Source organism: Eublepharis macularius, chromosome 8, assembly GCF_028583425.1.
Source record: "Eublepharis macularius isolate TG4126 chromosome 8, MPM_Emac_v1.0, whole genome shotgun sequence".
NCBI lineage: Eukaryota > Metazoa > Chordata > Lepidosauria > Squamata > Eublepharidae > Eublepharis > Eublepharis macularius.
This window is the reverse complement of record NC_072797.1, coordinates 51,643,419-51,656,911: the sequence shown is the minus strand read 5'-3', so window position 1 is coordinate 51,656,911 and position 13,493 is coordinate 51,643,419. Positions and strand designations below refer to the sequence as shown.

The 13,493-nt window shown below is 41.4% G+C and overlaps 1 protein-coding gene across 1 annotated transcript in view; it reads right to left on the bottom strand.

Moving 5' to 3' along the window:
• Window positions 1–897: 897 nt before the first annotated feature.
• Window positions 898–13,493, bottom strand: part of ADGRV1 (adhesion G protein-coupled receptor V1) — a 428,595-nt gene continuing 415,999 nt past the window's right edge. Inside the window, exon 90 of the mRNA XM_054987564.1 lies at window positions 898–1,304. Coding sequence (XP_054843539.1) covers window positions 1,186–1,304 — 119 coding nt within the window. The 3' untranslated portion in view covers window positions 898–1,185. The remainder of the gene's footprint in view (window positions 1,305–13,493) is intronic.

Genomic DNA, 13,493 nt, shown 5'->3' with positions numbered 1-13,493 from the left:
TGTGAACAGGAATTAGCATGCGTACCAGAAACTCTGTTATGTATGGGTTGGATTGTACCTCATCTGCCCTTTACTTATTCTGTTGTATAACTTATAACTTGTCATATGTTACAAAATACACGACAAGGTTATATTTTAACTTTATAGTGAGAATGGGATACTGGGACAGAAAACATTGAAAAGGACTTCAGGTATTAAAATAATAAGCAGCTCTACACATTGTCTATCTTCAATCAGGAGAGGTCTTGGGAGTGCAAATGGCCCTGGAACAAGCCAAGCTGAGTAGTCCCTACAAGTTAGCACAGCAGGGGCCACAGTTCAGCAGTGTCTGCAATGGACATTAGCTCACCCAGTGCTTCCTCCTTCAAAATGGTAGCAGTCCAGGAAGAGAGAGCTGGTGAGCTGACTCCAGTTACTGTTGGCAATGGTCTGAGCTAAACGGCCCTTGAGACATTGGCAGAGGTTGCTGGGGCCTGGCTTTGCTTGCTCTAGGCTGATAGTGTTCTTCTAGGGCATTGAACCACTGAGAAATTTCCCTCTAAGTTAGCAGTACTCATTTTGCACCTCATGGAGAGCCACATTCACAACTACCCTCAACCAAAAGCACCACATTTACTTTCTTTCCAGACACGAGGCCTATACCTCAGGGAGGCCTGAAGCTTACCCATTCCTCTGGTGATGGTTGCTTCCAGGTGGAAACCAACTTTCAAGCACAAGTTCCACCGAACAAGGACCTTACCCACTTTCCTGAAACATGGGGCAGGTGCCAAAGGGGCAATAGCGCTCAGAAGAGTCACATGTGGCTCTCAAGCCTCTGAATATCATTGCTCTGGCCAGTCTCTCTTGCCTTCGCTGTTCTGATCAGCTACAAAAAAATGGAGACATCTGTCTGGCAAATTGACTCTATCACTTTTTATTAAAACAGCCATATGCATATAGATTAATTAAAAAAATAGTCTACAGTTGGTGGAATATGTGCATCTAAGTTAGTGGGTTCAAATCTGAGTCAGCAGTGCAGCCACTGCAAGGAGTTACATTTACAAAAAAAAAAAAAAACTTTCTTGTTAATTCTCCAGTTACAATACACAGCATTCTACTACACAGCTGTATATAGTGGGATTAGTGCAAAAGAAAATACAGATATAAAAACATGGGGATTGGAACTTAAAAAAAAAGACGGTGTTACTAAAGATGAGTGTCTGCAATGGGTATTCTTCTAAGCTCTACAATCTGGGAGTTAACCATGCTGCTTCCATCCTGGCTGCCATGGCAGGAATCAGTATCGCTGATGGTGAGGCCCGCACCTGAAACACAGAAAGCAAGATGTAATTTGGGAGGGATACAACCAGGAAAAGCAGCAAACCTGTCCTCTTTTGTTTTATTGGACATCTACTCTTTTGTTTCCATTACAACTGCAGCTTCCATTCCTGGCGCAGATTTTTGAATCTATAAACTGCTCTTAGAAATACAAGGGGTTCTATGGGGTTGCCTCTGTGATTCTTTAATTCTGCAGTATTTCCTATATTATTATATTATGTTTTAAGGACTGGACTGATTTTTGCTTGCAATATATTCTTCATGTTATACATAGTATGCTGTTGATGTCAAGTTAAAATCAGAATTCCCAGTTCCCAAATTTAAACCATGCTGAAATTGAATTAACCACACTGGCTTGCCCCAGAGAGCGCTGCAGCCTGTAGTTTTACAGCTCTGCTTCAGGATTCTTTATTAAGGGCCTAGCCATTCACAAGGGTCGTTGAATGAGAGACTTAGCAGTTAAGCAGGCATGGAAATGATTTTAAAATTCCTGTGTAAAATGCCCTAAGTAGTTATTCCTTATTCCAAAATGATAGCACTCTAAAAATTGTGCTGAGGAAACACTGCTTGCTCTTTGTACATGTAAGAGTTTGTCTTTGATAAGGAAAACACTCTTTTCCTTATGTCCTTGTGCAACATATCATCCTCTCTCATGCTTTGGGCAACATAGCACCGTCTTTCATGCCTTTAATGAGCACACAAAGTATAACATGTACAAAACCTTCAGGATGTGAAAAGGAGATTGAGCATTACATGAGGATAGTTTTAGGTGGCTCTGCAGTAGAACAGTGGGATTTGACTCCAGTGACACCTTAGACACCAACAAGATTTTCAGAGTGTAAGCTTTTGAGAGTCAGAGCTCTCTTCTTCAGACACAAGTATGAATGGAGATTCCTAAGCCTTCATATCTCAGCCAAACAAACCTCCCCTGTAACACTCCACTCACCCGTGGTTGGAATATAAAGGTTTAGGGATCTCCATTCCTATTTGGGAGTGAAGGAGGGAGCTCTGACTCTCAAAAGCTTTTGCTCTGAAAATCTTGTTGGTTTCTAAGGTGTCACTGGAGTCAAATCCTGTTAAGCATTATAGTTACCCCTTCTAATTCTTCCTAAACTCCGTCCTCTCTTTCCTGTGTAAGAAACTTGTGCCTGAAAGGAAAACACCTGTTCAGGTAACAGATCCTCAAGAGATTATATTGACCTCCTGATTGCAGTAAGGTTGCCTTGAGGAAACTTGGCCCAAGGTCTACAACAGCTGAAGGGTTCCCTGAAGTATCCTTACACCAAGATTGGTTTGTCAAGGTAATGCCTCCAGGAATTTTCTCTAGAGATGAATTTTGAGTGGCAAAACCTATAAGGATGATGGCATAAGCAGCTTGAATTTTTCATTAAAAAGAGCAAGTATAACAGCCTTGCTCTGCCTTGCTCCGCTCCCCATTTCCAATTAGTTCTGTAAGTGGCACAACCATATAACTCTTGCCTGAATGTACTTCCTGTGCTCTGGTTTCAGGAAAAGTAAATACAGCATGAAAATTTGTCCAACCCAAATTTGGGCATTTCGAGACTTGTAGTTCCTATTTATTCAGAAGGGCAAGGAAGAGTAATTAAACATGCTAATGTCAAAAGAGATTAATGCCAGATATTACTTTCCAGTAAAACCAGTTACATATTACCAAAGGCTCAGGATGTTTGAAGGACTAGACAAGGTTATTCCTGTTGTCAATGCATCAGCTTCAGGTCAGTTGTACCAGCAATAAATCTGGCTCTCCAAGTCCTGGATATGCTCATCTTGCAAGAGATCAAGTTACCAACGTCTCAGTTAGCAAATAATTTATGAAATGTAAATCAGCTGGAAATCTGGCATATTCTACTGCATCCCACAAGTGCCCAGTCAAGTTGCAGTCTTCTTTTTTTTTCTTTTAAGTTTTAGGGCATGAGAGCCAGTTTGGTATAGTGGTTGAGACCAGTAGGACTCTAATCTGGAGAACTGGGTTTGATTCCCCACTCCTCCACTGAAGCCACCTGGGTGACCTTGGATCAGTCACAGCTTTTAGGAGCTCTCTCAGCTCCACCCACTTCACAGGGTTATTGTTGCGGGGATAATAATGACATACTTTGTAAACCCCTCTGAGTGGGTGTTAAGTCATCCTGAAGGGTGGTATATAAATCGAATGTTATTATTATTCAAATGTTATTAAAGTCTTCTCTTGGATCTCTAAAAAGGTTTTAGGAGATGAGAAAGGAAATGCATGGCATGGAAGAACAAAACCGCATGGAAGAACAAAATTTCTAAAACAGAAATGACTCAGATCGATCCATTACCTGGAGCCAGGCATGAGAAAGAGTTCCTCCTTCAAGCAAAGAAGGTGAAGTGTTACAGAGGCAGGATGGACTAACACAATGTGTGGGAAGATACGTACTTAATTATGTTACATAACCAGATGCCTATCTCTAAATAGTAGGTCTAGAGAAGGGGGTGGTTGTGTCTCCTGAGAAGAAAAGAGTAGGAGAATATTACCTGCAGATGTTACCTGCAGTTGTTCTACCATGGCCATCATCATTTCTATAAGCTACATTTTAAGCCCTGCCATAAGTATGCTGGCCTCAGATTCCAAGGCTGGACCCCTTCTGGCTGCCTGTATATTTCATCACAAAGTGACTGACAAATTCTAGATGTCCTCTATTACTCTTGATTTATGAATGGAGCCATTCCATTGGAGAGATGAAATTAAAATGTATCTAAAATAACAGTACAGAGAAGGTCAAGGTGAACTGCTATGTTACAGCTTCCTACAGATCAAAAAACAAAAAAGACACTCCAATTAGCTATCAAATACAAAATCGTCTGTTTTGTTATTAAGCAAACTGTTGAACCAACTTCCCTGTGGTTATTGGTAAAGCAGCTAATTTGTAACAAAGGGTATTCCACCAGACTTTAACAGATCCCGGATCTAAGGGTGTGCAGACTGGGATTTCTGATCCAGTTTTATAGCCAGATTTATCTGGATCTGGCATAATCCGGTGATGACAGATCACATAAGAAAATCCCAGATTAGACCCAGGGAATTGAATTTGGCTGAGACGGATTATTTGGCCATAGACAGAGAGCAAGAGGGCAGCATTGTGAGCAAGTGGGCAGCAATGCACAATGGAGACAAGCTTCATACCATGGCAGGAAAGTGGAGCAAGGCTGGTGCGGGATAGGAAGCAGCAGGTAGATTCCCATCCTGCCTCTCCACCCCTGTGCAAGTTCCAAAAGAGCCTTTTAAGCTGCTGCCAGACACCTTTTAAATGGCGTGGCTATGGCAAGCCTCATCCCGCCTTGCTTCACCTTGAGTCAGGAAGATTTTCTGTTTTTACATTGGGGTTCTGTTTGCACATTGGGATTCCCTGGTTGGTCATTGTTTCCCATCCTTCACTTGGGTTCTGTTGGGCTTTGCTGGTTCAGCTTGCATGGGAGAAGTACTGGTGTTTGGGACTGGCTTTTGCCCAGGGGTTGCCTTTGCATGAAGTTTCCCTTTGCCTGAAAAGCCTTGGAAATGTTTCCCCATAGGAAACAACAGTGTGGCTGGGGGCAGCTTGTCCAGGGGGGAGGTGTTTAGTGGACAGGGAAGAGTAGAATCCTGGCAAATTTGGTGGGGCTTGCTTGAAAAATGACACACACACACCTTGCCCCGGTCCTCAGATAGCTTCATTATTCCTCATAGAGAATAATGGCCAGATAAATCTGGGATTCTCTAACTGGATTAACGCATCTGACCTGGATTTCTGGGATAACATTTTTTTAAATATCCCCCCAAACCAGATCCGGAGATCCCCCCAAACCAGATCCGGAGATTCAACCTTCCCTTGAATCTCACCCAATGAAGGTAATCTATGCTAACCACGCTATTTTTGACAGGCTGTACTTCAAGAAAGACAGCTCTTGTCATTAGGCAGGAACACACAGGACCCAGATACTGAAACCACCAGGACCTGGAAAGTGGGGCTAAGAGTGAAAGCCTAACACTTGAGATGTTCCCCCCACTGTCACCTCTGTTAACTGGCAGTCTCTGTGTTCTGCAAGATCCTCCTAACAGGTGGCATCTCAGCAATTTCTTTCATTTAATAACACGGCAGGTTTTAACTGTAAGCTACTCTAACAGCCAATTTATATGAAAAGCACAGTATATATACAACAAATAAAATAATTTGATAAGCCATTTTACAGAGTTTGAGAGCTGAATCTGAGAAATCTTTAAAGAAAGTATCTACATTTTTACATGGAGGCATGAACAAAGTCCTGATTGAGGATGATTGCACAGTAGCTTCTTTTACAGGCACGTTTCTTCAGAACTGGCCATTATGGCATTCACTGAATTAAATGGCATCAGCCAACCTCAAGAAGCACAACAAACGACAGGTGATGCCACTGCAATTTTTTTTTTTGCTTGATTGCACAGTAGGCCTGTAGTGTGTTTAAATAACAAATTCAAGTAGATGGCTTTGGAAGGGCCAGAACCTTAAAATGGTCCCTCTGTATAGTAATGTCAATTTCTGATGTCAGAAATGAAAGCACCTATTTTTTGTTAAACTCTTGAATATAAATTGGGTATCAGATTCCATACAAGGCAACCACATAAAGCAGTCAGTGCACAGATTGCTAAGGCTACCAGTGATGTTCACAGGGTCAACTTGTTCTTGAACCAATAAGGAAAGACTAAGATATTTGGGAGTTTTCAGTTTAGAATTACTTTCCTCCTTATGTAATACTGGAACTCAGGGGCACCTAACTTCAGTGGCCTTATTTCAAATTGGGAAAATTATGCTGAGCGGGAAGAATTTAACTCCTCATGCCCCATGGTAGTTTCTTTTGTTTGTCTCAATTTGCTCTCCATCAACATTTTATCTCCTATAGTATCACTTTCTAGAGATAACATATGGTTTTTCTTTGAGGCCCTGAGATGGGGATAAATCAGGAAGACCACTGCTCCGGTGTGATAACTGGATTTTTTGCTGAATCGGTCCCTGCAGTTATCTCCAATTGAAATTAAGCATGCATGCATTTAGGCATAGGCACATTGTAGCTAAGGGCATTCTGGAGAAGTCAGTTTGCTGAAGAAACTTGCTCTACCTGTAAAGCAAGTTAAGGTAACTCTAGGCAACTTTGGCTGGTCTTTTAGCCTACGTGATACAGAGGATGAAAACAGAGCATTTCTTCAGGGCACTCATAATTCAACCCTTAGTTTGAATAGAGTGGTTTTCAAAAGGAGTTCTACATTTAGGAACATGTGCTTTTCATATGCTCGAAGTATACAATTCTATTGTTGCCACTTTATGACTTGTTCAATGGTATTACTCATATGCTGCCATGTCTACATATATTCAAATGTTTTGAATAAAAAGTTGGTGGAAAGGAGTTAACAACATATAGAAGAGCTGCTGAATTACCTGTATGTAAACTTACACTTGGCCATGTTGAAGAGGAAGTAGTAGTAAGTGAGCCGAGAATACAGGAATACTCAGCTAAATGTAATTACTATGGTCAAAATAACCATTTTTAAAGGTGATCAGACTTCATTGGTATCTACCAGAATTTCTAATATTGAGGAACCAAAACTTGGACTTTTCTTGTACCCTTGACCACCATACAACTTCCTGTCTGTAGTTTCTGCAATATACCACAACCTGTGTATTTCTTTTGGATCTTTCTAGCGCTTGCTGATAATAGTTTTCCCCATTTCTTCCTCTCCTTCCCACTTCAGCTATAACCCCAGCCTTATTGCCTGCCCCTCCTGCTCATGTAGCTGAACCTGTGATTTCAGACTGATTCCTCAGAATTGATTTCTATTTGTTTATTGGACCATGGGACTTAAGTCCTTGGCTCCTAAATTAGCAAGAAGGTACAATCCCAGCTGGTAGATAAGACCATTGGATACTTACCATGAATGGTCATTCTCCTCTGAGGAAAGGAGGACATCTTGGTGGGAGATTCCCACTCTCCAATTAGTGAAGCAGGAAAAAAGTCTTTTCACTTCCTGTCTCCTTCGTGGAAGTCACCCATCTCCTCAGTTCTGGCAACTCCAAAAAACAATGACCTAAACTATGAAATTCAGCGCTCTAGAAGACCATAACAAAGAGAAAATGAGTAACATTAAGGTAATGAAACACTAGGAGAGGAAGTGGTCCTGTTGAACAGAAGAGAGGAGAATAACAATGACTTCGGGAGGACAAGATGTCCTCCTTTCCTCAGAGGAAAAAGACCCTTTACGGTAAGTATCCAATGGTCTATTCTCTCTCTGAGGCGGAGGACATTTTGGTGGGCCCTTCCAAAGCAGTGTCCTCATATTCTTGGTGGGTCATTGTCCTCTGATTGTAAAATATGTGTAACACTCTTCTGCCAAATGTTGCATCAGCGGAGTAATAGATGTTCATCTTGTAGTGCCTTACAAATACAAATACTGATGACCAAGTGGCCACCTTGCAGACCTCTTCAATTGCAGCGTGTCCGGCAAAGGCTGCGTTGGTTGCAGCACTTTGAACTGAATGGGTGGTAATCCCAGCCAATATGTCTGATTTTGAATTTTGTAATATTTGATAATGCAAGCCTTAAGGGTACTGCTGATGGTCAATTTGGACATCCTCATTCCATTATTTGGTGGAGAGATGAAAATGAATAAGGAATCAGTTTTCCTAATATGTTCTGTCCTGCAGATGGAAGTTTTTAGTGTGTCTTACATTTAGTGTATGCCACAACCTTTCCTTAAAATGAGTAGGATTTGGGCAAAATGCACAACTCAGGATTGACCAGCAGCATGCCTAGTTCTGATACCCTCCTTGCTGATGTGATTGTGATAAGAAACAATGTTTTCATCCTCAGACACTTAAAAGGGATTTCTGTAATAGATTCAAAGGGTGTCTGGTAAGGCTGATAGAAAGGTGTGTAATTTCCATGTTGGAAATCTGTGTTTGTGGTGGATCTTTTAGAGTAGTACCTTTGAGAAAGTGATGTATGTGGGGGTGTCTGGATAGGTTCAGTCCCTGGAATTGCAGTAACACCATCGTCAGAGCTGCGACCTGTAGTCTTAGTGTAGAAGACCTGAGTCCGCTAATGTGGCCATTTTGCAGAAAAGATAGAATAGATTTGATTTTAGGTTTCAAGGGGTTGACACATTTACTTCTGTTCCACTTGATGAAGGCCTTCCATGATGTTATATTCTATTAGTAGAATGTTTCCTAGAAACTAGTAAGATGTCAGTCACCTCTCTAGAATAGCCTAGTTGTAAGAAGTTGTTCTTTTCAATCTCCAGGCAGTTAAATGTAGCCACTCCGGATGTTGATGCCAAACTGGGCCTTGCTGAAGCAAGTCCAGAGACACTGGAATGGTCAGGGGTTGACAGTTACTGAAGGGCAGAAAACCATGGATGCTGAGGCCAATATGGTGCTGCTGCTATGATGTCTGCCTTCTGGTCTTTGGTCTTCTTCTTTTTTTTAAATTATATTTTATTCAACATTTTCAATAATATTTTTAAAACAACAAGAACCAATTAACAACATAGTATATTACATACAACAATCAGAAAAGTACACCTCCTGTTACATGGTTCAATAATATTCAGTTATTTGAGTGGCTGTTGTGTAACAAAAATATATAGGAAAAGCTCTGTTAAACAAAATTTTTCCAGGTTTGGTTACTGCTTAGTGGTGATCCTATTAATGTGCCAACTGGTATCATAAATATGCTAGGGAATAGTAGAGGTCATGTTTCCTGCTTGCATTTGCCATATTTTCATCTTTTGTTAAGTAATCTAGAATTGGGGACCATTGCTCCAGAAGGTGGAATTTATAGTTTTGGTTTTCCCTTTGGGCAAGTTGATCCGAAAGTTTTTCCATTATAAAATGGTCCCAAATTCGGGCTTGCCAATTAGAGATTGTCGGTGTGGATTTTTGTTTCCAATTAGAAGCTATAATTAGTTTTGCAATCGCTAATAATGTGAGCATTAGATTTATTCTGATTTTTGGAATCCTTGGATCTTTCCAGTGGCTCAATAAAATGACTTTGTATGTTCTAGGTATTACATATCCAAAAATAAACTCTATTTCCTTAATTAATTTATCCCAGAATGCTTTTACATATTTGCACTCCCACCAGCAGTGGAGAAAGGTCCCCAGCTCGCCACAATTCTTCCAACATTTAGGAGAAATAGCATAGTTTACATGATTGAGTTTGACTGGCGTCAGATACCAGTGAGAGTATATTTTTACAGTCTGCATTTTGATATTTATAATTCTAGAAGTATAGATGTGAGATTTCCAGATTTCCTTCCAGTTGTCATTGGAAGGATCTATGTTACATTCTTTTTGCCATATTCTTTGATAGCAAAATTACAGACAAAACCAGGGCTGTGAAGTGAAAACTCAATGAATACACATTAAGAACACTCAAATTATCAAAAATATAGTTATAATGTGTATATACAAAATAATCCAAATACTGAAGTAATCAAGATGTGAGTATTACAACAACCATCCCAGTAAATACATCACAAAAGTGCTCACTGGCACAAAACAGTAAAGGGGGGGTGCACGCAGGCACCTCCTAAGAATTATACAACCTAAAGGCGTCTGTGACTAATTGGCGGCTTCACTGAGAGGGTATGTGAAACTGTTCCACAGGGATCTAACTACATGTGCCTGCTGAAGAAGTGATCCATTCACGAAACGGGCTAATACTACGTATGCTGGCAAATCCCGTCCTGTGGCTGATGAGGTGGCTGAATTTGCTGACTTGGCGTTGGACCCCTTCAGCTCTTCACAGCCTCTTTTCTTCAATTGCAGCTTGATGTTATTGGACATTTTCGCCCTTTAAATGTTTTTGCTGTGGACGGTATTCTTTGTAAACCGTTCCATGGCTGCCTAATTGAATGGTAGTGCCAGTGTGCACCCTTGTATATTTGTAATTGAGTGTTGCTGCCTTTAGGTTGTATAATTCTTAGGAGGTGCCTGCGTGCACCCCCCCTTTACTGTTTTGTGCCAGTGAGCACTTTTGTGATGTATTTACTGGGATGGTTGTTGTAATACTCACATCTTGATTACTTCAGTATTTGGATTATTTTGTATATACACATTATAACTATATTTTTGATAATTTGAGTGTTCTTAATGTGTATTCATTGAGTTTTCACTTCACAGCCCTGGTTTTGTCTGTAATTTTGCTTGTGCTTGCACCGGGGTGGTCCCTATTTTTGCTTTATATTCTTTGATAGGACAGCAATTTGTTTCCCTGCTTTACATTAATAAGGATATGGTAAATTTTAGAAATTAGCCTGCTGCCTGCTGAGCGAATCTGCCTGGATATTCATGCCTGCCTGGATATTCATGCATGCTGAGCAAATCTGCCTGCTGAGCGAATCTGCCTGGATATTCATCGATCCCTTGATGTGTTCTGTCTTGATAGATGCCAGGTTCTTCACTGCCCTTAGTAGGATCTTGGTTGCCTCCCTGTGTAATGCTGAAGATCTGGATCCTTCTTGTTTGTTAAGTTTTGGGCAACACGTTTTCTGTTCTGATTAGGATGCATTGGTCTAGTGTTTGTGGGCTGAAGTGTAGTAGAGCTAGATATATTACCCAAAGCTCCAGAATGGTTGATGGGAAGGTTTGTCTCGCACCAGTGAACCTTCTAGTACTGCTTCCCACCCAGATATTCTGGCATCTGTGAAAATCTGTTTCATTACCTGCAGTATTAGTTCCCTTGCAGAAGGTTGGGCATTTTTACTGCCAATGGGACCTGAATGGAAAGATCTTTCTTGTTCATAATTTGTAGTTGAGAAGGTCTCAGCAGTTGCTGTAAGGGTCTTGTATGTAGTCAACCCCACTGGATAGTCAAATTAGCAGGCCTATCAGTTTCACAAGTGTCATCAATGATGAAGACCTGGCCTTGATGACTGCTTGTGCCATTTTCTTCATTTTCTTTGCCTTTGTTTCAGTTAGGAAGAGGCAACTGCATTTTGTGTCTAATGTAACTCCTCGATATTCTAGTCTCTGTTTAGGTTGTAAGGAACCATTCTGTAAGTTTATCAGGAAACTGTAAGTCTGTAGACATCAGATAGTTGTTTCTGCGTCTTGGTGCAACTTTGTCTCGGACCCTGACCTGATTAACAAGTCATCCAGATTAAGGCGTATGTGAATGCCTTGTTTTCTTAGTTTTATGACTGAGTTGATCAAGACCTTTGTGAAGACCCTTGATGCCGTGGAGTGGCCAAATGGAAGTGCTCTGAACTGTAGATGGAACCCCCACAGGGGTCGGTATTGGGTCCAATGCTTTTTAACTTGTTTATTAATGATTTGGAATTGGGATTAAGCAGTGAAGTGGCTAAATTTGCAGATGACACGAAATTGTTCAGGGTGGTGAAAGCCAGAGAGGATTGTGAGGCACTCCAAAGGGATCTGTCGAGGCTAGAAGAGTGGGCATCCATGTGGCAAATGAGGTTCAATGTAGCCAAGTGCAAAGTAATGCACATTGGAACCAAAAATCCAAAATATAAATACAAGTTGATGGGGTCTGAACTGGCGGAGACTGACCAAGAGAGAGATCTTGGAGTCATGATAGATAACTCACTAAAAATGTCAGCACAGTGTGCGACTGCCATAAAAAAAGCTAATGCTATGCTAGGGGTTATTAGGAAAGGGATTGAAAACAAATCAGCCGGTATCATAATGCCTCTGTATAAATCGATGGTGAGGCCTCATTTGGAGTACTGTGTACAGTTCTGGTCGCCACACCTTAAAAAAGATATCATAGCACTGGAAAAAGTACAGAGAAGGGCAACTAAAATGATTAAAGGGTTGGAACACTTTCCCTATGAGGAAAGATTGAGGCGCTTGGGGCTCTTTAGCCTGGAGAAAAGACGACTGAGGGGAGACATGATAGAGGTTTACAAGATAATGCACGGGTTAGAGAAGGTAGAGAAAGATGTGTTTTTCTCCCTTTCTCACAATACAAGAACTCGTGGGCACTCTATGAAATTGTTGAGCAGTCGGGTTAGAACAAATAGAAGAAAATACTACTTTACACAAAGGGTGATAAACACATGGAATTCGTTGCCACAGGAGGTGGTGGCAGCTACAAGCATTGCCAGCTTCAAGAGGGGACTGGACAAATATATGGAGCAGAGGTCCATCAGTGGCTATTAGCCACAGGAGATAGATGGTATTCTCTTTGTGGGGAGGTGGTGCTCTGTTGTCTTGGTGCTGGAAGGAAGGCAGTGGGAGGGCTTCTGGTGTCCTGGCCTCACTGACAGTCCTTTAGATGGCACTGGATTTCTAGCCACTGTGTGTGACAGAATGTTGGACTGGATGGGCCACTGGCCTGATCCAACATGGCTTTGCTTATGTTCACTATGTGGAAATGGAGGAATCTTCTGTGTCCCAAAAAGATCAAAATGTGGAGATACGCTTCTGTAGATCTAATGAGGTAAGGAACTCCTCTGCTAGCAAGGATTCTGAGATGAATCTCAGCATCTCCATTCTGAAGTGTCTGTTTGATGAACTTGAGATACTTCAAGTCAAGTATTGCCCTCCAATCTCCATTGTTTTTTGGCACCATGAAGAATATGGAGTATACACCTTGTCCCCTTTCTGCAGGAGGGACAGGTTCTATGGCCCAAATGCTGAGGAGATGTTGGATATCAGAATAGGTTCTGCAAAGCTTTCCTTAATCCTTTGGAATGGAACAAGATAACATTCTGCTGGGGGTCTGGTGAATTCTACGGAGTACCCTCTGGCAACTATCTCCAAGGACCAATTGTCTGCCCTTGAGTTGATCCATATTTCTTGAAAATGTAGAAGGCACCCACACACACATACCGGAACTGATTCATAATCATGCTTTGACTAGTTTGTTGTCATGAATGGATTTGTTGGTTCTGTTTAAGAATTGTTTGTTGAAACAACTGTAGAACAGTCCTTTTTTGAAGGGTTGTCTAGGAGAGTCCCACTCAGTGTCTTGGGCGTCGCTTTTTTCTTATCTCTGGTTTCGATAAGGATCTTATCAAGAGTGTCCCTGAATAGTCTGGTGCCTTGAAATGGATAGGCTGTAACTACTGACTTGGTGTGGAAGTCAGCTTTCCAGGCCTGGAGCCATAAAGCTGTTCTGGTAGCTGCTGCAGATGCTGTAGCACTGGATGAGAAGATTAGGGA